Source organism: Phyllopteryx taeniolatus, chromosome 10 (assembly GCF_024500385.1).
Source record: "Phyllopteryx taeniolatus isolate TA_2022b chromosome 10, UOR_Ptae_1.2, whole genome shotgun sequence".
In the NCBI taxonomy this organism is placed as follows: domain Eukaryota; kingdom Metazoa; phylum Chordata; class Actinopteri; order Syngnathiformes; family Syngnathidae; genus Phyllopteryx; species Phyllopteryx taeniolatus.
Window position 1 is genome coordinate 22,456,945 of NC_084511.1, and position 25,640 is coordinate 22,482,584.

The 25,640-nt window shown below is 41.7% G+C and overlaps 2 protein-coding genes across 3 annotated transcripts; one reads left to right on the plus strand and one right to left on the minus strand.

The window, feature by feature from the left end:
- Positions 1-342: 342 nt before the first annotated feature.
- On the minus strand, positions 343-5,300 carry foxo4 (forkhead box O4). Its single transcript, XM_061787084.1, has 3 exons — positions 3,480-5,300; positions 863-2,293; positions 343-479 (listed from the first exon to the last, which is right to left on the minus strand). Exons 1-2 carry the CDS (start codon positions 3,924-3,926, stop codon positions 875-877), a joined length of 1,866 nt encoding a protein of 621 aa, XP_061643068.1. The 5' UTR covers positions 3,927-5,300; the 3' UTR covers positions 343-479; positions 863-874.
- A 2,683-nt stretch (positions 5,301-7,983) lies between these two features.
- ubl3b (ubiquitin-like 3b) lies at positions 7,984-24,510 on the plus strand. Of its 2 annotated transcripts, none has more exons than XM_061787086.1 (6): positions 7,984-8,140; positions 8,455-8,568; positions 16,407-16,515; positions 20,066-20,152; positions 20,267-20,344; positions 23,166-24,510. In XM_061787086.1, the coding sequence occupies exons 2-6, from the start codon at positions 8,542-8,544 to the stop codon at positions 23,216-23,218; spliced, it is 354 nt and encodes a 117-aa protein (XP_061643070.1). In that variant the 5' UTR covers positions 7,984-8,140; positions 8,455-8,541; the 3' UTR covers positions 23,219-24,510. The 2 variants fall into 2 exon arrangements, with proteins under 2 accessions (XP_061643070.1, XP_061643069.1); XM_061787085.1 differs by having other exon boundaries at positions 7,988-8,212.
- The last annotated feature ends 1,130 nt before the right edge of the window (positions 24,511-25,640 follow it).

Consider the following 25,640-nt stretch of genomic DNA (forward strand, 5'->3'; position numbering starts at 1 on the left):
TGTTAAATCAGGCAAAAAAAAAAAAAAAAAAAGTCATGTATCGTCTCGAGTGAGAAACGATCGTCGGCGTCATCGTTTTGTACCGACCTGCAGGATCCTCCTGCAGGGGAAACTGGCCATTTCTTCAACACACACACACACACACACACACACACACACGAGGTCTCCATCCAGAAGCCAACAACAGGGTACCGAAGCATCGGGGTACCGCATCCACATGAAAGATGTTTGTGCGCAACATCTTGCCAACTCTCGGGCAGAGTTGAGAAAGTCTTGATGAAGAAAGTGGCCCTTCTGCCATGTTGTCAAAAAAAAGCTTTTTTTTGTTTTTGTTTTTTTAAATGGAGGAAGAGGGGTTAAAAAGTGTTTGCATAGTCGTCGTTGTCTTGGCACGTGACGAGAGGCCAGTCCGAGTTGTGCCGCGGCCAGAGTTTTTGTCCGTTTTGGGGGACCGCGTCTGAGAAGCGGGGTCTCCTTTCCTGTTCAAAAACATGTGAAGCAAGTTAAGCAACATTGGTGACGGGGCAGTGAAAATCGTTGAGATTAGGTCGTTGAGACTAAGCGCAGTAAGAAACCTGAGCGAGCAAACAACAATAAAGGAGAAGAACAAGGGTAAATACCAGTGTTAATTTCTCTGTAAGGAGAGAAATTTGATCCGAAAGGAGACTATGGACAGCGAGAAAATGGTGCACAAAAAAATACAAAAACAAAAGTTGACACACGAGGGTAAATACTGGAGTTAACTTCCCAATAAGGAAACAAATTTGATCCAAGAGGAGGTTAAGGGGAGAAAGAGAGAGCGCTGAAACGACTATTATCCAAGAGGAGACTAAGGGCAGCAAGAAAACAGCAGTAAAACTACCTGGCAAACTCTTTAGCTGGGCACCCAGTTGTGGGCGGAGCCCTGCGTGGTGGCCGGCCCGGCGTAGCCTTGCCCCGCGGGCAAGATGGGGTCAAAGTTGAAGTCGATGCTGTCTCCATCCATGAGGTCGCTGTTGATGATGTAGTCCACGTCGCAGTCCAGGTTCTCTGTGAACATGTCCACGTCCAGGTCAGTGGGCAGCCGGTCAGGCGCCGCCTGGAAGCTGGGCGGCGCCCCGAACAGGCCCACGCCTTGCATGGCGGTAGGGCAGGCCGTGGGGACGGGGTGATGATGGGCGGCGTGCTGCGCCTTGAGGCCGGGCATCTGCAGCGGGTCCTGGGACATACCGGAGAGAATCATGCCCAGACCCAGAGGGGAATGCTGCTGGTGCTGCTGCTGATGGTGCAGGTGGTGCTGCAAGGGAGCTTGCAGGGTGCGAGGGCCCACCGCGTTGGCTTCCAGGCTCTTACCGAGCAACAGCTGAGTGGGTTTGGGCCTCACGCCCACCACCGGGGAGCCCAAGCCCATGAGGCCCGCAGGGGCGGGCACCAGAGGGTCAACCTGCGTCATGAGGACGTCTGTGGGAGGAGGAGAGTCTGAGGTGAGCAGCACCTCCAGGCTGGAGGGCACGTGGGTACCGTAGTGGACGGTGGCACCATGAGAGGAGTTGAAGAGGGAGTTGCTGAAGGCGGCGGCTGCATCCTTGCCGGCAGGCCCCACTGACGCCTGGGTAGGGGTCTGCGGCCCCTGCAGCTGATGAAAGGGGGAGAAGGACGAGGAGCCGCGGGGAAGCAGGGTTGCGGCGGATGGCAGCGGGGTGGGCGGCGCCGGCGGGGCCGTGCTGGGACTGGCTCCACCTTGCTGGCCGCTCATCAGAGTCAGCCCGTCGATCAGGTCCAGCTCCTCCATGAGGGTCTCGGCGAGAGTGGGCGTCAGGGCGCTGGCGGCGTAGCGCCCCAGCAGCCCGTCCTCGGGGAGATTGTCGTCGTCCTCCTGCCCCGGCGCGATGGGCGACAGCCGCCCGCTCAGGGTGCTGGCGTTGGAGCTGGTGCGCGGCCGGAAGCTGGTCCACATGTCTGAGTCGTCCAGGCTTCCCCGGGACGAGGGGCTGCTGCTGCTCACGCCCCACTTGGGGAACTGCTGGGACGAGTTGGGGCTATCGGCGCCGGCCCCCCCGGCACCCGCTGCGCCATCACCCTGCAGCACCCCCTCGCCACCGGCCCCAGCGCCCGCCTGCTTCTTGGTCTGCTTGGCGCGCATGCGGCTCTTCAGCAGCTTGCTGCTGTTGTCCATGGAGGTGGCGCGGCGGCGAGGGGCTTTGCCCGTTTTGCCCCCTTCAGGGTTGAGCATCCACCAGGAGCTCTTGCCCGTCGACTCATTGTGAACTCTCAAGAACTTGTTGTGCAGGGACAGATTGTGCCGGATGGAGTTCTAGGAGGAAAAACACATTTATGAAGGAGGCCACTCTTCAAATGACTTCTTCACAGTGTTCCCCAAATAATTATTATTCTCTACTTGCAGATTCACAAATTCATTTGGGCGCCGTCTTGAGACATCTTGGTACCAAGGAACTAGGTTGACATGAGTGAAGAAGCTCCATGTCGTGCTTTGTCGCCATCTTGTGGCATTTGTAGGCAATAATAAACCTTTATTGGGGGGGGGGGGCGACAATTACTTGCGGATTTAGAGCTTGGTCTAATACTGTAAATTACACCTCCTCTGGATTTTTTGGTTTCAGAAATAACTCCAGCTCACAGCCTTATTTGGTACAGTGAACCCCGTTAATCGGGGAAATACAGACTACAAAAAAATATTTTAGAGTTCAATATTACAGTGCCATTTTTCCCTATTAAAAAACAAAAACACCAAATTAGATTTTTTTTGGGGGGGGGGGGGGGGGGGCGGCAATGGGCTGGAACAGATTAATAGAAATTTCATTCATTTCAATGGGGGGGATGATTTGAGATAAGAGTGCTTTGAGTTAAGAGAGTGATCACGGAACAAATTAAGGTACCATTGTGCAGTAAACGCCATCTATTCACAAAGGAAAGGGATTGAGCCCTGTCACGTAGAGCGAAAAAACGCAAGAAATTGAGAATCCCACTAAAATTACACTATTTAAACTTTACTCTTATATATATATATATATATATATTTTTTTTTTTTTTTTTTTTTTAATATATATATATATATAGAGAGAGAGAGATTTATTTATTTATTTTTTTATATATATATTTATATTATAATTGCCGAAAGCTGCCACAAGATGGGGGCAAATGACCAATTTTGTCTAAATGAAGCTCCTCAACGCCCTTCAGCACCAAGATGGCACTAGAGGGCGCCAAAGCAATACTGTTACTGCTTTGGCCTGAGCACAAAATCAGTTGAGTTTTTCAGCCAATAATGGAGGCTAGGTTCCCCAAAAAAGCAAATGCCGAACTGCGAATATGCGGCAGTTAAAGTTTTACCTATTCGGCTTTTCTCTAGCTGTCAAAACATCGATTTTTCGCCAATATAAAAGCACTTAGAATAGCTGTCCCCAACCCAGCGGTTGAGCAGCACTGTTGTTGTCTGCCCCAATTGATGTTATGGCAACGACGCCCAAAGTGGGACTGACCTTCCACCCGGCCGAGCTGTTGCTGTCCCCTTTGTCTCGGAAGTAAGGCACGGTCTTCACCATCCACTCGTAGATCTGCGCCAGCGTCAGCCTCTTGTCGGGCGAGTTCTCGATGGCCTGGCTGATCAGGTCGGCGTAGCTCTGGTTGCCCCAAGCGTTGCGCCTGGACGAACCTTTGCGGGGCGTCACGCCGCCGACGGCGTCGGCCGCCGTCCCCGCCCCCGCCGCCTTCTCCGGCTCGGACGTCGACACCGGCGCATGCTGCCGCTGCTGCGGTTCCGGCTTCTCGTCGTCGGCTGGCGGGGTCCCGGCGGCGGACTCGGCGCCGTCGGGGGCTTCCTGCTTCACGGCCGAGATGTCCGGCCGGGGCAGCGGCCACGTGCACGAGCGGGGACGGCTCTGCGGCTCAAAATCCGGGTCAATGGGAGGCACCAGCAAATCCTCCATGGTGATCTTCTCCTCCACCTCCGCGCTACTTCCGCTCTACTCCAGAAACACCGGAACTACTTAAAACCCACCTCCAATGTTCTTATCACAGGAAGGAAAAAATAACAATATACTGACTGTAAACACTGGGGGCCTATAAAAAAAGACTAATAATCTGGGTACACCAATATCTCCAGCTAATCCTCAGATTGGAGATTAGGGAACCCAAATAATCTCCTTAATACAAACTGTCATAAAGCTTCTGATTTATAGCGGAGGAAACGGGAGCTCCTTTGTTTGAAATAGTTGTGAATTCCCCTTGTGGAGGAATAATCTGAAATCTTTTTTCATTTATAAATAGACTATTAACATAAAGAAGATGCCTAGCAACATAAATTTGGACTAAAACATGAAAAGTACTTTCAAATAATTACTTTTAGTAGTAGGGAGTTTGAGAGTAAATGGATGAGTTTGTAAACAAAGTGATGATGATAAGTGTTGCTAGTTGAATTTCCGCTTGAGGAAAATAAATTAAATGTAAAACAAATAATGTGTGTGGGCTAAAACAATGAATAAATAATAAAACAATTAAAAAACGACCCAATTTCTTTTAAAAAGACGCCAAAAGACCACCAATGCTACGACGACTACACACTGACAGCTCAGTCTGGGCCGAGCCTTACGACGTACAACCACAACACCGCTTTAACCACTAGTTGGGGGGGGGGGGAGAACTACAAAATGGTGGTGATTACTTACAAAAAAAAGGACAAAAAGAAAGAGAGGTGAGTTTTACTTACTAACCGTAAGCGACTAAAAGAAACCAATCGGAAAGGTGCGGTGTTTTTAGGTGTGCACACTCCGCCACATGTCGCCATCTGCCATGATTGTCCACTCGTGGCGCCGCACACGATGCCACGAGAGGCAGTTACAAAACACCTCCGACTCCGCCGAGGCCCCGGAGCTCGCCCCGCCGGGCTTCTACCCCCGCGACGTCGACGCCTCGATTCCAACAAGTAACCGAAAAAAAAAAAGGAAAAAAAAGCCCCTTCGGTGGAGGAGTCGAGCAAGTCCCCCCGGGATGAGACTCCCAACTTTGGGGAAAACAAGCCCCGGGTCGCCCCCCGGTCACGTTAGCCGCTTAAGCTCCTGCTACTCCGGAGTTTACAAGGCGCCGAAAAGTCCGCCGAAAGCCAATAAGAACTCGCCCGAGGTGGCCGTGTGGTGGCGGCGACGACTCGGCTTGAGGCTGTCGTCGTCCCGGTGGTCCGAAGATGCGCTCCTCGGGGCTCTTTAATAGTTTGTTTGCGTTTGTTTTGTTTTGACTCGACGCGAAGACTCCCTTCTGACGTCTGTTTACCACTGTCAAGTAAAACGCTCTGCGCATGCGCCGAAGCGCATTCTGGGAAATGGAGTCGTAAACTAAACTTGAACCTTTTATAGCGCCTTATGTAACCGTCCTAAGTTCCAGGCACGTACAGTCCACGCGGGCCAATGAAGTGTTAACCTGAGCTGGGTAGAGTAAACAGAAATTGTACTCAAATAAGAGTACTGTTACTTTAGCATTATATGACTCAAGTAATATGAAACAATAGTCCTCCACATAACTACTCGACTAACTATTCCGTAAAAAAAACTACTGAGGAACAGTTGAGTAATTTCTGTTAATTATTTATTTTTTTTAATCAGCATGAAAGTCAAACAGACCAAAACATAAAATAAGAATGCACAAATTCATATATTGCCCAACAATATTACTTTAACTAAAACAATAACAAGTTATAAAATAACATACATTAAGGCCAATTCAGCCACAAGAGTATTATATAATGATATAAACATAAAAAGACAAGCAGCTGGCAAAATGTATCTCAATGTAAAAGTAAAAGTCATGCTTCTTCTTAAAAAAAATCCTCATGTAAAAGTAAAATGTATGCTGCATTAAAACAACGCTGTAGTAGTATTATTTATCCCAAAAGTTACTTAAGTACATGTAGCAGAGTGGACGAACACAAACACATTTTCTCATCAAAAACTTGATATTTATAGAATATATCCAGAGGTGGAAAACGTACTCACATCCTGTATTTGTAGAAGTAAAAATACAGGTAGATGTTTTTTTTTTTGTTTTTTTAAGTCTCTGTTAAAAATAAAAGTACTGATTTAACTCATTTGCTTAAAAACATACAGACTTTGACATTTACTTAAGATCAACAGTAAAAATAAATATGACTTTTTCTAAATCTCAGATCTTAATCTCTCAATCAACTAATCAATCAATCAAAATGTCAAACATGGTTGATTTTACCTTACCCTAGTCAAATTTTTTTTTACATCGTAACGTCATCCGCAGGGGTTGAAAAAAAAAGTAACGAGCCTATTTGGACAAAGTAAGAAGTAAAAAGCACAGATACCTGGTTTCAAATCTACGTAGTAAATGTAAAAAGTCATCAGAAAAATAAATATTTGCGTAAAGTACACATATAGCTGAAAAATCAACTTGTGATTTCCGCACCACTGAATATATCTCACTTATACATACAGTTAATTCTCACTATACCAAGACCACACATATTTTAGTACAGCAATTGTATGGGAGGGGACAAAGTCTACTCTGTTGGTTATGTTTACCTGCCTTCAAACAATGTTTTCTGTTCTTTCTTTTTTTTTTTTTTTTTATTATTATCAATACAAAGCAGATAAACAGGAAGCAGAGACTTGTGAAACGTGTAACCCAAAATAACAGATATAATATCCCATTAGTTATAAAACTTAATTTTAGAATTCATTTTTGTTGTTGTTTTTCCCCTCACGTAGTCTATGTGTGATGATGAACATATTTCCCGTTATACTGAAACATACAAAGTAAGTTATATTTTGTGTATTTCTGTTACTCATCCTTCACTCCGGGTTTAGTCAAAATAATAGATATCGCTTACATAGGTGAGCTAGATGACATATTAAATTGTGGTGTCCCCTCCTGCCTTGATAATGACAATAATGTGTCAGGAAGAAGTTTAAAAAAAAAAAAAAAAAGTGCACATTTTAAATACACAAGGCTTCCAAACTGACTTTTGGCCTAGAAATATTTTCAAATACATCACTAGTTAACTTTTAAACGTGTAATACAAAATGAATCACTCGAATCACATTTAATAACTGCGACAGCAACAGTGCAATCCTAAATGCCAGTGGTGGGAAGTACAAGTACTTCGTGATTGTATTGAAGTTGATTTTTCAGGTATCTGTACTTTACTTTAGTATGTATTTTTTTCTGATGCCTTTTAACTTTAACTATATTTGAAAACAGATATCTTTTCTACGTTATACTTTGTCAAAATAGGCCTGTTACTTTTTGCATCTTCCGACGATGGCGACATGACATAAGTAGGGAGAGGGAACGTCAAGCCCGGTCGAGACTTTTAGCTTCTAATGGTAAAAAAAATTTTGTCCGAAAAAAACCTAAACATTCAGGGAAGGTGTACTTTTTTTTCAGCTAAGTTTGATAATTTTTTATTGTGCTAAGTTAATGACATTTGCATCGTATATAATTGACGGTTAAAAAAAATTAAATCATTTATACTTTTTACTCTTGTACAGTACTTATTTTTAGTATCTGTACTATGTGTACTTCTACACTGTGTGGGGACTTCTGACCCCTCTAGATATACAGATATTCTATAAATATTTGATTTGATGATAATGTGTTGGTGTTTGTTACTTAAGTAACTTTTTGGGTAAACCATGCTTGTCATAGTAGTTGTAATACTTTTACTTTTTTTTTTTTTAATTTAAAGAATAAATAAGGTCAGAAATATTAGAAAATATACCACTGTTGTTGTAAAAGTGAGTGTGAGTACTTTTGCCACCCCTGATAAATGATACATAAATTCGGGAACGATGGGTTATTTTGATTGGAGAATAATATTTGGTCTGGTTATTTATGGTTTTATTATTATTATTATTATAGGTGGCCATTGGAAAAGAAAATCTGTTCTCAGTTGCCTTAGTTGAAGTAAGTAAGTAAATAAATAAATAAATAAGTACATAAATAAATAGCGGTGTCAATTTTGACGCAGAAGTAACAGTTGCCGTGTTTGAACTTCATTTCCCGGCGTGCCTTGCGACGGTTTTGTGTTGTGTGTGCAATCAGCTGACATCCGGCGTCTTCCCGTCCATTAGCCGACGAGATCCACACTCAGCCTTATCCATCCGCATTCGATCTTTCCTCCCCCGTAAGCAAAGCGCCACTCGATGATTTTCCCACGCTGTTGAATGCGCACTTTCGCTGTCGTCGTCAAATGCAGGTGAGCTCGACGCAAGCCAAAAGGACGGCGTTGCATTTTGAGCTTCTTAGCCACTTAGCTTCCCAATAGCCAGCGGCGGCAGGTTAGTCAGTCGTAAGCTAATGTAGCTAGCTGCTAAGATGGTGGGGCTGTTCGCAGCACCCTGACGTATTTCTGTCATATATATAGGGAGAGCAAATGCTTGATATTGCACACAGTTGCGGCGCTTGTGAACGCTCACGTCGTCGTGTTGTTTGCGCCAGGGCTCTGGCCCCGTCTGCTGCAGCTGAAGCACAACCGTCCTGCCCCCTCTCCGCTCCGGCTACACTGCCTCGTCTCCTCGCCGAGCCATGAGCACCCACCGGGACCTCGACATGGTGAGTCCGGCTGTCCAATCTCGTGTTGTATTGTGCTTGCCCTTGCGCGTACTTCAACGTCCCATGCGTAGCTACCGTTTCGTCGTGACGTCAGACCTTGCGAAAAGAAGACGCGTTCTCCGATTGCATCACTCGTAAACAAACCATTCTGTCATTTGACTCAAGGCAGAGCCATTGGGACATCAAGGATGGTGAGTTGACCTTTAGTAGTGTGAATGTGTGAAGTGTCAGTCAAAAAGCAATTGCTTCATTCAGAGGTAGAGGACACGTCAACCGTAATTTTCATTTCAACAGGTAAGTTGATGCAAAAAAAATAGGCTTTGTGCAAATTCAGATGGAGTTAACGTGGTCGTTGAGACTGGCTAATAAGTTGACTTTTCTGGTGCTTGGACGAATGGCACAGGCGTGCCGTTTTGACGCTGAAACACATACCGGAATACAAAGCTGGCATTACCTCACAGGCATGCCTTTATGTTTTGCTACATTACTCAACGACAACCTGACTAAACATGTTATACATAACTGCGAAAAATTGTAGTAGTCCTGCGACCTTCTGTCTACAACAATTTATGACGTACACATGCTGTGTTTATTCTTTACTATGTATTTTAACGACTTATGGAGGGTTTTTGTTCATTCTCGAATCTTCATTAGTTTTTTTTTTTCTGTGCAGGATTGAGTGCCTAATTAAACCACACTTCACCTGACTGCCATCTGCAAACTCTGTTTAGCTCTTGACCATTATCTTGACCTGGGCCTTTGGCATTCTGTAATTATTTTAAGTGCATCAGCTCATCATTTATTATCGTTTTCTCTTTCTGTATTTAGCACGCCGATACCAACCCTTTCAAAATAGGATAAAGATTAACAAAGGTATGAAAGCTTGAAACAGGGATCTAGCCAATACAGCAGGGCTGCAACTCAAGATGGTTTTCATAATCGATTAATTGGTCAATTATTTTTCCAATGAATCAGATTTAAAAAAAAAACAATTTCCATCCCTTTATTTAAAAAGAGGACATTTCAAATTGGCTGTGCACAATCATGCACAAACAGGATTGCTGCATGAACATCCAAGAGCTCTTATGAATTATTGTTGTTGAAATTATGTAATTTTCTTTGCATGTTATCAATTGTAAAAATAATAAATGTAAAAATAATAAATGTTGACGTTAAATATCTTTACAATAGGCCATGGAACAACATGCAAAAACATACAAATGAAGCCTACAATTTCTGCCAAATCTTTTTATTTATTTTTTTTTTTTTTTTTTAAGTGCACAAAAAACTGATATTTTGTGTTGTTTAAACGGGACCTGGGCTGTCAGAATAATACACAATAAAGGAAAAACTGAAGAGCAGGGGTCTCAAATCCGATGATATTTTGCAGCCCCCCGACTTGACATCAAAGTTTAGCGTTTGTGTTTTAGTGCGTTTTTTTGCCTGGGCATTATGTTTTTTTAATCGCTTATAAACTAGCATAGCGGAGGCTCATGACAGCTTTCGGCGGTGTTTGTTGACAAGTTAGCCAAAGTGAATTAGCAACGTTAGTCACTTGGTTGAAATGTACTCTATCATCAGTGTGACACAAATTCATGGAGACGATTAGTGAATAGATGGATAGATAGACAGACAGACAGACAGACAGACAGACAGATGCCAAAAAAAGCCAAGTTTAGCCTGTGCTATAAGCAGAAGTCATGAAGAGCCTTTGCCCCATCGATATGTTTTTGCTCTCAAGCTAACGACTATTTTTACAGGTTGCGAATCGTCCTTGCACTTTAGGTGATTTATTTGTCCCTCTAAATCAAGTTGTCTGTAAGCCATTCACTTTTAACGGGCAATGCTGTAAACGAAGTTTGAAAGGATATTGAAGTGTTTTGAAGGGATTGTGGGATAGTTATAGTTTCAACTATTAAAATGAATGTGGGGAAAACACAAATATGAACATGTTTTTTTCTGTATAATGATTATAATACACCCAATAGAACAGTGATTCGGCTAACAAGGCAGAGATGAAAACCCAATGTGTGGAGTGTGGATTGACATTATACAACGAAGCACCGAAGTTTTCAAAACTGAAGCGTCATATATACGTATGTGCGTAAAATTTTGAAGATTGATTTACGAGACATTGTCTCAAAAGTAGGCAAAGGTTAACTCTTTTTGAGGAAATGAATGAATAAGCTTGAAGTGTTACTGTTGGTTGTAAAATATGACTGGACACTGAGTGTGAGCGAGGCAGGACCGATTGCGTTCAGACATGGATGAATAATTGGTAATTGTACATCACAGGTGTCAAACCCGTGGCCCAGCTCCGCCCTGCCACATCATTTTATGTGGCTTCCGATTTCAAAACGAGTTATCCATCAATTTATTGTGTATTTGAAGGAAAGCCATAACTACAATGTGGACCGTTGGACATACTTTTTTGAGTAGACATCTGTATATGGTCTACAGCAGAGGTCTCAATTTATCCGGGGGCCGCTGGAGATCGAGTCTGGGTCATATCAAGTTTTCCACAAAAAAAGGTTTTCAAATATGAAAAAAGTGGTGGGTGGGTGGGTGGGTGTGGGTCCGGGGTAATGGATTCACCAATGTCCATAAACACTTGGCCGAGACAGTGACTGCTGCCCCCGTAAATGCCATCTGTCTAATCTCAGTTAAAACGTTGCCCTACTTTCCTTTTAAGGTTGAGACGCCCATTGATTGTACCCCGGCCGGCGCTAAGTCTTGAGCGCCGTGCCCCTCGTTCCCAGTTTGCAACATACACAAATCGATGTAAAAGATACCAAGTTGTAATTTGACAAGTATTTTTCTCATGGCGAGCATTCCTTTTAATAGCAATATTTTATCAGGTGTAGCATTGGCAAAATAAGTAAGGTCAGGTTGTCTCATACACACAACAGTATTCTAAAGGTCAAATGAAGCTACAATCCTTTATTTGCTGTAAACATTGTCAAACATAATTTGTAAGTGAAATGCAGTAGCTTTCTCAAACTCCTCGATGGTAATGTGCACAAACATCTTTGGTGTGTGTATTAATATGAATAATTTTTATTTACTCGACTAAAAACAAATCAAGAAAAAGTGTACAGAATCTGATACGATATGATTTTGTCACCCCATCTATTTAAGAAGGTAAGATTGCATTTTAGTTTTATAAAAGGTTTTCACAGGGTTGCTTGAATTTGTAATTTATGGCTGATTTTGCAAATATATTAAAAATAAGGAAGCTCAAGTAAATTATCTTATCAAAAATGGTATATAAAAACATCCTTTTGTTAGCGATTTTTCCACAGGCATGCAAAGTATATTAAGGCGTCGCATTACGTTTTTCAGAGCCATGCTTGAATTTTAAATATATAACTAAATAATACATTTAAAAAAAACAGGCAACATCAAGTAAATTATCTTACAATCAAGGTTAGCGTTTAAAACAAATATTAGGCACATGTCCACGATACAGTAAAATTTTGATCATTGAATAAAGCTTGGGTTGCGAAATAAAAACATATAAAAAAATTAAATGTTCATTTGTTTTGACCTTTTTGTCAAGGTTTTCGTTCATGCTTCAATTGTTTTTCTTTTTCTTTATAGTGTTCAAGGACTAAATTATTAAAATGAGGGAGCATCAAGTCAACAATCTTACAATCAAAATTAGTATTTAAAAACAAATATTATTTTTGTTTTTCCACAGGCCAATGTCCAGGATACATTCAGGAAAAATATGTCTCTTTACCCAGTAATAGTTTTGGTACAACTAATACTCAATACGAAATAAAATCATTGCATATTGTAAAGATAAAAAAAAAACTCATTAAAAATAATTAAAAATGAACTGTTCATTTGTTTTGCTCTTTTTGTCAAAGTGAGGCTGTGCTTGAATGTTTTTATTTTTTTATGGTGTTGAAGGGCTCTTTAACTAAATAATTTCAATTTGGGAGCGTCAAGTAAATGTGAGCTACAGTCAAAATTTTTATGAAAAACAGGTTTGTATAAAAAGACTTGGCGGCTTCTTTTGTTTTTCCATAATTGCTTTCATATTAAGACATTAAAATATAATAAACAAGAAGATTGGTTGTATCTGGAACACTGAAAGCACTTGAATTTCTCGTAAAAGGTGCATTAATCCTTAATGATGTAGTGCGCCTTGTGCAATCCATAAGCAGAGCTGTATAAATGTGTTCCCTGGGGCATTAGCTGGGTTGCTGGTGATTTTTAGGAAAAATGTAAGGCTATCAAGGCGTGACTAAGCCTTTGAGAGCCCCAGTAGCCCCTCATCATCATGATCAAAACAAGAAAAAGTCATTTCTAACAGCGTTTGAAGGATTTGATGTGGGCCTTTGGATTGGAGAACCTCAAGGACGATGGCGATGCAAGATGTTGCCACGGCAAATGGGGCAGATTAGAGGTTGTTTTCATTTTGATGGGGGGGATGAAAGGGATGGGGAGTGGAAGCTTGTTAATATGACATGGGTATGTAACCCCACTTTGAGGTTATTCGGTTCAGAAGGGGGGAAGGGGCTACCGGGGGGAGCATCGTGTTTGTAAACAGATCAGAGCGCGGGATTGTCCTGCCTTGACGTCACACCTCGTGGTTAAGTCTCTTTGTTCTTGCCTCGTGTCTTGCTTGACGCTTGCATAGCAGTAGAAATTACATAGACTATATTAAAGGGCTTTTATCATTTTTGTATTTGCACAACAAATTGCCTGGAAGTGTGATCTATTTGTCTTATAGCCACAGAAAAGTCTTTGAAACACGTTTGTTCGTATTTTCAAGCATTTTTCCGCATTGAAAATAAAGGAAATGGAATTAGAGTAAACACCCATTCAGGTCCCAACCACTATAAGTGAAAATATGCGATACAGAGAACCCATACAGATTTTTTAAATTTTTAAATAGTTTTACCCCTCACACATGCTTTGAATACATTTACATTTCTTAAGGCCCACTTATTTTAAGTAATGCTTAGCGCCTGTTCGCACTCTCTTAATGTAAAGAAATGGGAAACTACTGAATTGTATAACACCACTTTGAGGAAATGAAAAGACTCGCTCACACTCTGTGTAAAGTGGGAGGAAAAAGTAAAAATGACATAAACAAGCATACCATTCTCAGTACACTGCCGATTGTGGTCCATCAAAGCAACTGTGTGTGTGTGTGTGTGTGTGTGTGTGTGTGTGTGTGCGCGCACGTGAAAGTGAGTGACACACACACACACACCATTGCTCCCGCCACAGTAATTTTGATGCAAAGAGCGAGAAAACCTTTTTTCTGACTACATGACGTGAGCCGTGCAGCGCGTTCAACCAACTTACAGATGAAGTTGAGAGTTCTCACTTTTCATTATAAATATTATTTAATATTTTATATTATGTAAGTCTTTTTGGGAGTAACGCGTTACCGGCATCACTGTGTAAAACTGACACAACAAAAGAGAATTTAACTTTGTATCTTTAAATACCAAAATGTTCAACCAAAGGATATAATTTCATGTAATATCCGCTAGCTTAATGCTAGTATACAATGCAAAACGCTGTAGACACCCAAATACAAATTAGCCTAGTTGTCACAGTAATTATAAACCTGCAATAAACTGTTACTTAACGCACGGTGCAGCAACGCATACAACAACAGTACAACAATAGTCATGAGCATACATTCTCGCTGCTGTGTGGGAACCAGAGGTTGGTAGATTAGCCAAATATTGTACTCAAGTAAGAGTACTTTTACTTTAGAATAATATGACTCAAGTAAAAGTAAAAAGTAGTCATCCAAATATTTACTTAAAGTACTCAGCGAAAAAACTACTCAGAGTAATTTGTAACTACTGATTTATTTTTAATTTTACATTTTTTTTAAATCAGAGCATGAACATCAAATTAAAAAATATATATATATATGGGAGGTCGACACACACCTTCCACCGTTAAAATTTTTAAGTGCCCAAAAACCAACAACACATGCATTGGGCCCTACAGAAACCTTATTTGCTTTAGTCACTTAAATGACTTCATGAAGAAGCTGTTTGCTGACCAGACTTAGTGATTGTGTGTGCGTTTGTGACACCAAAGGATAGTGCAAATTTTGCCATATCCACTGCCAAAACAACAATAGAAACATCTGCAACTTACCGCAAGGTGTTTTCTCCAGTTAGAAGTGGGCTGAAATATCCAAGTTTGGGCAGTCACAATTGAAGAGCTCCATGACAAAACTGTTGTTTTTTGGTCTGTAAACACACTCCCGTGGCCATTTTATTTATTTTTTTTGCCCCAAGATGAGTCATTTTGATTGGCTCGTGAAGGCTGCGGTTGCGGTCATGTGACTGCCTTGTCACCTGATTGGTGAATTGGAGTCAAATGACACTAGTGATCCCGTTGGATCGGTGCAATGGGCGCCCTACGCGGAAGTCGAAGATGGAGTCTAAAAATAGACGCCCACACGCATGAATGGATAAATAAAAGTAGCTAATGGCATGTCGATCATTGTAACGGAGTAAAAGTATCGATCCTTCTTCACATAGAGACTCATGTAAAACTAAAAAAGTATAGTGCATTTAAAGTACTCTGACAAGTACAGTTTATCGAAAATGTTACTTGAGTAAATGTAACTGAGTAAATGGAGCACATTACTACCCACCTATGGTGGGAACGACTATTACTGCAGCTTAGTAGGTGGCCTTCTCTGCCCCTTCTTCTTGCTCTTATTACACTGCATATATTCCAGTAGAGCTCGGTGCTGCCTGGCATGTTGTGGCACAACGTGGTACGTCACTGAAGGCGCAAAACTAACTTCAAACTTGCAAGAATAATGTTTAAAAAAATAAAAAATAAAACGATGGCTTAAAATGCTGCAATATAGTGGGGCTTTACTGTATTATGAAACTCTGGCTGCAACTAACAATTCTTTTAATAATTGATTTTTTTTATTATTAATCGATGAATCAGATAAAACTTTATTTCCATCCATTTATTAAAAAAAGGACATCATTTCAAATTGACAGTGCAGAAAATGCACAGGCATAAATTTATTATGACTCAGTTACTAGTTTCATCTGTAACATATCAGAAAATGACTCTCCCAAGAGTGTGCTTGTAGCTTTCCATCGCTCCAGTGTTATTGAGGTCAAACGTCCCTAGTGGAACCTCAGTTCACAAATTAGTTTAAGAACAAACTTTTATTAATTATAAATATTGCTTGAATTCATGGACTATACTTTCTGACAGTCACAAGAAATTATCACTTGTATGAACAAATGTATCATTTATATGATTTATATTACACTGGAGTCGTTTGAAATTCCTGCTACATGTTGTTAAACCACTTTGAAGCAGGAGTCGCCTTTCTACTTTTCGTTCTTTGTTCCAGCAGGTTGCTTGGTGGTGGTTAAAGTCCCTCCCAATCACCCACCGCACTCCCGCCCCCCACACACACACCCCTGCCCGCTTCTTTGCTACGCATTTGCTATGTAAATTTAATAACATGGCCCAGAGCTGTCTGGGACACCTGCGGTTATTGCATTAGACTAACAGCCCGGACAGATTGACGGACTCACGGGAGCTGGCCGTCCCTCTTGCCCCGCCCCTCTCTCTCTCGCGGTGTCCGGCCAACACCGTTCATTTGGGCGCGGCGTCAGAAGGGCGGAGATCGGTTGCAGGTCTAAATCTCATTAGAGCAGAACGCCCATCTCTTCACAGCCGCCCACGTGGCCCCTCGTGCTGCCCGAGGGTAGAGGAAGTGGGCGGAATGGAATCAAGGGACATAAGGTGACGTGATGTGATGATCAAGATAATGATGCTTTTTTTTTTTTTTTTTTTTTTTTTGGACATCTCAGGTGAATCTCCGCCTCATCCTGGTCAGCGGGAAAACGCAGGACTTCACCTTTTCGCCAAACGACTCAGCCACAGACATCGCCAAGCATGTGTTTGAAAACTGGCCCACGGGTGAGCAACATTTGCAAGAGACCATTTCATGTTGTCTAAACAATAAGCACCAGGATACTTCTGGGTGGCAGAAGAGTGACTGACTACAGCTGACCATGAAAATAAATGGTAGGCCAGGCTCATTTACAATGCGCGAGTGCGAGCCGTTAGCCTCTATCGAGCGTGACTAAGTTTAAGGCGTTTCATGTATTCCGATCGTCTTAATTAATTAGCCAGTCCCTCAAAGGTCATGTTAACTATGTCTGAATTTTCAACATATCTATTTTTGAATCAAGTTACCTGTTGAAATGTAAATTACACCTGGCGTTCCGTCGCCATTCCAAGCAATTTATTTAGCATTTTTTCAACTGACATTCACATTCAAACTACGGCAATAGAGAAGGCTAAAGGCTAAAATGACTCGGCCTTGGTCATTTGACATGGAAGTATATAAAGATATTTTTTCAATGTTTTAAACTAGCCGTGCTGTGGGAGAAAGCAATCTTTTGCCACCCAGAAGAACATGTGACATCATGTTGTAATGTCCAAGACAGTGATTTTAAGTGTGGTACAACTACTGGTATGCAAAAGAATTACTGAATTAAATGTTCAAACTGTGAATGTTATAGTAACAGTCAACTAAAAGGGAAAAAAAATCCTGGACAGAAGATTTATTAAGTACAGCTGAGTTGTATTTAAGTTAAGCACAATACATTTGTGTTTACATTTTTAGGACTGTTTATTTTCAAACATTTATTTGCTGTTCATTTTAATTGTATTGTTATTTAAGTACTTTTTTAAAAATTTTCCTATATTTAAGCAGTGTTAATGTTCAAATTGTGCATGATATTTCGTTAGCTTACAATAATAATATACTTGTTTGTACAACTCGGACTGGCGGTCTAAATCCCCAATTGCTATTCGCATTGACAGTAACGAATGACGAGCGAATCACAATTGAATCGTTACTCCTTGTACAATTCTGGAAAAAAAAGATGTCATTGTCCAACAAATGAAAAATACAATTTAAATATTTGTAAACTATCTGTAGCCCCTTGGTTAAGTCATAGTCGCAGTTTTCTTTCTTTCTTTCTTTCTTTATTTTTCTTTCTTTATTTATTTATTTATTTTTAAAGTCTCAGATGTTGTCAAAACACCAGAGAAGACAGCTGACGGATTTAGCAATTGCTTTTCTCCCCGGAAAATGCTGTTGCCGCAACGCTTCTAGTTTAAAATGGCTTACTTTAACCAGGATCCCTCGCTGCATCATGTCCTTGGTGTATTATACGCCTGTCTCACTGCTGTAAAATTTGTAAATCCACGCTGGATGGCAAAATCTGTTTAGACTAAGACAGCTGGTTAGTTTAGCTGCTGGTTAGCGGTAGCTGGCTAGCTCTCGTCAATCATCTTCCACGATGTGTTGCATGAATATTGCGTAACTTTATCCAATTCATCTGCCACGCTCGCAGTCTCATATGAACATCAGTGCAGCTCCTCATGGTCTTGATGCCTCGTTCCGCAGAGATTATCTTGGGACACACCAATCCACGTGATCGGTGGCTACAATTGCGGCTACAACTGTGCATATGCGCAGTAAGTCAAAGTGGCTGTGGTAGTAAACAAAGCATTGCACCTCTTGTCAGAGGAAAATACGTATAGTGGGTACGGAAAGTATTCAGACCCCCTTAAATCTTTCACTCTTTGTTATATTGCAGCCGTTTGCTAGAATCATTTGTTCATTTTTTTTCCCTCATTAATGTACACACATCACCCCATATTAACAGAACAAAACTAGCTACGCACCTGTCTATATATAAGACCTTACAGCTCACAGAGCATGTCAGAGCAAGTGAGAATCATGAGGTCAAAGGAACTGCCTGAAGAGCTCAGAGACAGAATTGTGGCAAGGCACGGATCTGGCCAAGGTTACAACCAAAAATCTGCTTCACTTAAGGTTCCTAGCCTCCATAATCCTTAAATGGAAGCCGTTTGGGACGACTAGAACCCTTCCTAAAGCTGGCCGTCCGACCAAACTGAGCAATCGGGGGAGAAGAACCTTGGTGGGAGAGGTAAAGAAGAATCCAAAGATCACTGTGGCTGATCTCTAGAGATGCAGTCGGGAGATGGGAGAAAGTTCTAGAAAGTCAACCATCACTGCAGCCCTCCACCAGTCGAGGCTTCATGGCAGAGTGGCCAGACGGAAGCCTCTCCTCAGTGCAAGACAGATGAAAGCCTGTATGGAGTTTTGCTAAAAAAAAAAAAAAAAAAAAACAACAACAAAAAAACACCTGAAGGACTCCAAGATAGTGAGAAATAAGATTCTCTGGTCTGATGACACCAAGATAGAATTTTCTGGCCTTAATTCTAAGCGGTATGTGTGGAGAAAGCCAGGCACTGCTCATCACCTGTCCACTACAGTCCCAACAGTGAAGCATGGTGGTGGCAGCATCATGCTGGGGGTGTGTGTTTTTCAGCTGCAGGGACAGGAAGACTGGTTCCAATCGAAGGAAAGATTAATGCGGCCAAGTACAGGGATATCCTGGACGAAAACCTTCTCCAGAGTGCTCAAGGACCTCAGACTGAACCGAAGGTTCACCTTCCAACAAGACAATGACCCTAAGCACACAGCTAAAATAACAAAAGAGTGGCTTCAGAACAACTCCGTGACTGTTCTTCAATGATCAGCCAGAGCCCTGACTTAAACCCAATTGAGCATCTCTGGAGAGACCTGAAAATGGCTGTCCACCAACGTTCACCATCCAACCTGACAGAACTGGAGAGGATCTGCAAGGAGGAATGGCAGAGGATGCCCAAATACAGGTGTGAAAAACTGTTGCATCATTCCCAAAAAGACTCATGGCTGTTTTAGCTCAAAAGGGTGCTTCTGCTAAATACTGAGCAAAGGGTCTGAATACTTATGGCTGTGTGATATTTCAGTTTTTCTTTTTTAATAAATATGCAAAAACTTCAACAATTACGTTTTTTTCCCCTGTCAACATGGAGTGCTGTGTGTACATTTAATGAGGGAAAAATGAACTTAAATGATTTTAGCAAATGGCTGCAATATAACAAATAGTGAAAAATGTAAGGGGGTCTGAATACTTTCCGTACCCACTGTACTTTGATTTATTTTCATTCGAATGCGAAAATTATGATTTGTGATTCTTTTTTCAAGCAGACTCGCAAGTGAATCCGAATTGGCACTCATTCTTTCAGAGCTCTACTTGATAATAATAAAATAATACATAATCTAATAAAAGAAAACCTCTATCTCGTTTTTGATGAGGACTTGGTACCGCATAGGTAGAGGAGCATTCTTGATTTTGGGCGTGTGTTTTATACTCAAGAACATATTATACATGAGAAATTACGGTAAATTCACCTGTAAAGGTGAGCGTGCATCTTGGGTTTGTCCTGAAAGTTCACCTTAAAGCCCAATATCCCCAACTTTTCAAACCCGCCTGTATTTACACACTTTTTCTGAATATGTGAGCTAATGGAAGGTCACTGAATTTCCCCATCTGGATGAATAAACTCTCGCCATATTTCTCTCTTTCTATTTACCAACCAGGATGGGAGGAGGAGATGGTGAGCAGCCCCAGCATACTGCGCCTCATCTTCCAGGGACGCTTCCTCCATGGCAACGTGACCCTCGGAGGTGAGACTTGCTCGTTTTCTTGAATGCAAACTAAAATAACGTGTAGTACATTTTTTATTTTTCTGCTGCTTACCTTTCGCTACAAAGTACAAAAGCATGATGTTTTTATTACAGCGCTGAAGTTGCCTCCAGGCCGAACCACCGTCATGCACCTGGTTGCCAGGGAGACGCTTCCAGAGCCCAACTCTCATGGTGAGCACACGAAATAGATGAGTGTGGTGCGCCACCATGACTTTGGGCTGGACTTAATTCCCATGTTACACGGCGTCGTCAACCAACGTCTCGCTGCTGTTCTTGGCTTGATCTCATTTCCTTATTTGCACTCCCCTGGGTCCTCTTATCCTCAGTTCAACCTGATCTCCTCCCATCAGAGACGACAATAAGGAGATTACTTGAGGAGATATACACCACCGTTCAAAAGCAAAACAATTTGCATTGTAAATATTAAACGGGTTTCACATTCATGATCTTCAGCCTTGAATGACTGACACGTTTTAGCTGCCATGTCTTTTTCTTCGTTTTTCTTTTTGGTGCGAGATGGCTTACTTTAACCAGGCTCCCTCGCCATACCCTGGCCACAAGTAAAATCCTGGGTGTCTCTTGCGCTCGGCAGTGCCTTAAATCCTCGCGAACCGGATCAGGTTGCAGCCTTTCCAGCTAGCCTGCTGCTACTTGGCCTGCTGGCTACCTAACTGCCCAAGCTTCATGCTGTGTTGGATCAACTTACTCGCATTCAATCTGCCGACATGCCGCGGTAGCCTTCTCCAGCAGTGGCTCCCGTTGTGGCGCTTCCATATTATCCATGCAGCTCGTTGGAGGGCTCGGCTAAACGCAAGCCTTCTTCCTTCAGCACATAGCTTCTGTTTTTAAAAACAAACTTTATGGAGATCTTGGTGAAGCTGCAATGCGTACATCCTCAGAAGCGAACTAAGTCAAAATGGTGGCGCCCGTGCGCAGCATTGAAGCGCTTGGAAACAAATGAAAAAGTATCTTATCCTTTGACTCGTTTAGATTCAAATGTGAACATTTCAGATTCAGGATTTTTTTATTTTCATTGGGATTTGGGAGTCAATCCGAATCTCCACTGATTCGTTGATAGCGTTAATATTTCAAGAGGCTGTTTATTACAGCGTTGAAGTTGCCTCCAGGCCGAACCACCGTCATGCACCTGGTTGGCAAGGAAACGCTTCCGGAGCCCAACTCTCATGGTGAGGACAAGAAATAGATCAGTGTGGTATATTATATTTCGAGAGGCTGGTCCTGCGCTCCCAGTCAATCTCTTCAACGTAACCGGCAAGCACTGTTCATCGCTCGCACACATTTTGATGACATTGTCTGCAATTAATGGCTATGTAATCCACAGTTACATTATAAATGATAAATACAGTTAAGTATTGATGTAAACCACAACACATGTACGCTTTAACATACTGCATGTGTGTATGTATGGGTCGGCGGCGGCCGCCCCGGCCGGTCGCTCGCTCAAAAACCGGAAATGCACTGCAGCGGTGTGTGAAAGCTTATTTTTACGAAGTCATCCTCCACGAAGCGGGCCCGAGCACAGCACAGTTCTGGTTGTGAAATGATTAGGATTAATAAGCTGGAGCCATTTATTCCTCAACTTGTCTGAGTTTACCAGGTGGTGCAAAGCTTAGAACAAGACGCAGCAAAGAAAATGTATTTATATAGCGCATTTCCTACACGAGGTAACCAATGGTTACGAAATAATTCCTTTCCTCCAGGTAAGACCTGGACCATTCAAGGACTGTTCCATTTAGTCCTACCCACGTTTCTAACCTGTTCAGCACTATATTAGGATTTACCGTATCAAAAGCCGCACTGATATCCAAGACCATAATTGACACCTTTCCCGAGTCAGTATTCAACCTTCAGCACTTTAAGAGCAGATTCTGTACTGTAATGAGTTCTGAAACCTGATTTGAAATTTGTCAAAAAGTCCATTTAAGTTCAAGAAATTGCTGAGTTGATTAAAAATAACTTTCTCGACAATCTTTGCTATGAAAGCGAGATTTGAGATGGCTCTATAGTTTGCTAACATGGCGTTCTATTTTTTAGAAGCGGCTTAATGGCAGCGACTTTAAGAGTTTTAGGGAACCGGTCTGACTGAAGTGAGCAATTGATTATTTGCTGCAAATCAGCGAGCACAGACTTCGCAGTAGCTCTGAAAAAGTCCGACGGTGTTGAGTCAAGACAGCTTGTTGATCTGAAACCATCAACGAGCTGTCTTGACTCAGTACCATCTGACTTTTTCGAAACTATTGCTGCATAGTTCTTTTGGTCCACTTGATCAAATTCTAACATGGTAATAGAGTTTTTCCTGGGTGTCTTCAGATTTAGCATCATTTTGCTGATTTGTGCTGATGTTTAACCTGATGGATTGTATTTTATTTCACTAAAATAACAAGGAAATGTATTGCATTTATCTGCTGTGAGGAGTTTTGGAGCTATCTGATAAGGGGTGGGGGGGGGGGGGGGGGGTTGTAAGCTTGTCAACCACAGCAAACAAGAGTGTGAGTATTGTTCGGGTTCTTACTGATGATTTCATAAAAGTGTTGCTGACTTTGTGGAGGTCTAGTCAATTTGGAGTTTAGTTGTTCTCCACTTCCGTTCTCTTTACCATGCTCCTCCACGGTGTTCTAGGTCACCTCAAGATTGTCTTAGTTTTAATAGGAACGACAGCATTCATGACATTTGAGATTTTCCAGGTGAATTTATCGAAAGATTCATCAACTGTCTCAGCATGCACAGTTTGTGACACAGCTATGGTCTCCGTAAACTTAGTGGCGTTGGTGTTCAAGGTTTACTGCATCCAATCAACAAACTGCACAGATGTCAAACTTAAACCAGGTCACAGACTCATTTTGACGTGTTATGCATCAAACAGTAGAAAGAAAGAAAAAAAAAAAAAAAAAAAGATTCCGATGTTATGGGACCTTTTAATTGTTACGGCTTACCCCAATCTCACCTGTTGTTGTCTCTGCTTTCTTTTTAGGTCAACGAAACAGAGAAAAAACCACAGAGAGCAATTGCTGTCTCCTCTTGTAAGGAAACGTCCCTTTCCTACACCCATATATAAATATATCTATATATATCTATATACGCGAACACACATACACACACGCCCTCCTCTTGCCGGTCGTCCTGTCAGCGGTGGACTAAATCACTGGAAGTATAGTTGTTGTTGTTTTTTGTCCTGTCGGAGGCTTTTTCGTGCCAACGCATCCATGCAAAACACTTCCCCAAACATGTCAACATAAACATCATCAACATTTGTGCCCTCACTGAACCGCTGGACACACACACACGCACACGCACACTTGAATAGAGCCCGGATGCTTTTGTGGATGCCCAGCTCTGACTGAACGCTGTTAACCCCTTAATGGACTTAACCAACCAGTTTAATGGCACGTGTGTGTTGTTGTTGTTCCTCCTCCTCCGTGGATATTTTCTTCCCGTCAGAGGAGCAAACAGAACTTGTGCCATCATCATTATCCCACGTTTCTGCCTCAGCGCCGGTGGCATCTGTGCCATGAAAATGTTTGTTTCTTTGTTCGGACCAACGGAAAAGGGCAGAGAGAGAAAAGACTTCATGAAGGAAAAGGGCCACACCGGTTTCAAAAGGGAACACGCTGTGTTGCTTCGGGGGTCACAGCAGGCCAGTCGAGTTGAAGATAAAGAAGAGTTCTTTGGGGACAAAATTATTTTGGTGGGTTTGCCCTCCTGTTCATTTGAAAGCTGTCTCTACTTCTCGTTTGGCTTTTATCGTGGAATCCAGTAATATCATTAATATTGAAATTTAAATATATAAATTTTTATCTTGTGTATAAGTATTTGTGTGCGAGCGTGTGTGTGCGTATGATTGACGCTTGAAAAGAAAGAAAAGATGGCGTCACAGAGGGAGCGTCGGTGGGCTCTGCTAACAGGTTGGAAAAATGAAATTTTAAATTTGTTTTCCTTTTCGAGTGTCCTTTGCTTTGTGTTAGTTTTGTCTTATCAGTGTCACTACTATGAAGTCTGTATGAATTCACGTACAAACTAACATGCAATGTGGTCTCTATCAGCGCTTGTATGATAAAGGAATTAATCTTTGGATACTGCAAATGCTCCCCACTTTTTATTCTCGAGAAAAGCTTGTCCTGATAAGAACGGCTGCCTAATGTCGCTCCTCAACGTCATCTGTTTTATACACGATGTACTTTATTAGGTTGTCTATGAAATGGTTGACTTTTGGTGTTCTAAGTATTACAATGACCTCCGGATTTAATGGCATAATGTATAGAAGTGTGAAGAATAATAATAATAATGAATTCTGTCTGAAATAAATTTCTCTCACATGAGGCAAACGGTTTATTTTTCCTTATTGAAAACTCTCATCTGCATTTGGATCTTTGTTTTAGTCAACTAAAACTCTGAATTCCAAAACCCCTGAATTGTAATTTTGTCAGCCTAATAAAATACAGTAAATAAATAAAGTAATAAATCTCATTTTTTTATATTTTTGCATAATTTCAATTTCTCAAGATGAAGCAGACTTGGGTTCTGCAGCAGGATAATGATCCAAAACACACCAGCAAGTCAACTTCTGAATGGTTTAAAAAAAAAAAAAAAAAGGTTCTGGAGTTGCCTTGTCAAAGTCCAGACTTGAATCAGATTGAAGTGCAATGGCATGACCTTAAAAAGGCCGTTCATGCTCGAAAACCCTCCATTTTTGCTGAATTTAAACAATTCTGCATAGAAGAGTGGGCCAAAATATCGCCACTGAGATTTGAAAGACTCATTGCCAGATGTAGAAAACCCTTGATTTCAGTTTCTTGCTGCTGAGGACGGCCCAACCAATTATTAGGTTTAGGGGGCCATTACTTTTTCCACACAGGGCCAGCTAACTTAATAATTTGTTTTGTTTTTCCTTAATGAAATCACCGTTTTAATTTCACTTATCATATTTGTCGGATATTTACATTTGTTTGATGATCTTAAAGTGAGGAAACAATGCAAAAATCTAAGAATTTGAGAAGGGAGCCAATACTTTTTCACAGCATTGTAGTTGCCCAAGTCAGTTGAGTCGGGAGCCAAAAGTGGGTCCCAGATCTATTTTGAGTTGGTGGTGTACTGCTAGTAAAAAAAAAAAAATATATATATATATATATATACATAGAGCTCGTTTGTGGAGCGGCGTAGGAATATGCTGTTATGCGGCTCATGAATGCACTTCCTATTACCGCCATACCTATTGTTTTTCGTTATTATATATAATTATGGTCTTTTATGAAAGTGTTTTTCATTCAAATATTTACTGTAATTATGACTTCATTACAGTGTGAGCGTAAGTTAGTGATAGAGCACGGCAGTGGTTGTCAACTGTTGCAACCCCCTTTTACAGAGGTTGTAAACAAAGACGTGCACTGTTAAAAAAAGTAGCCTTTGAATACATATATTTATATCATATTTTAAAAGCTACGCATTTAAA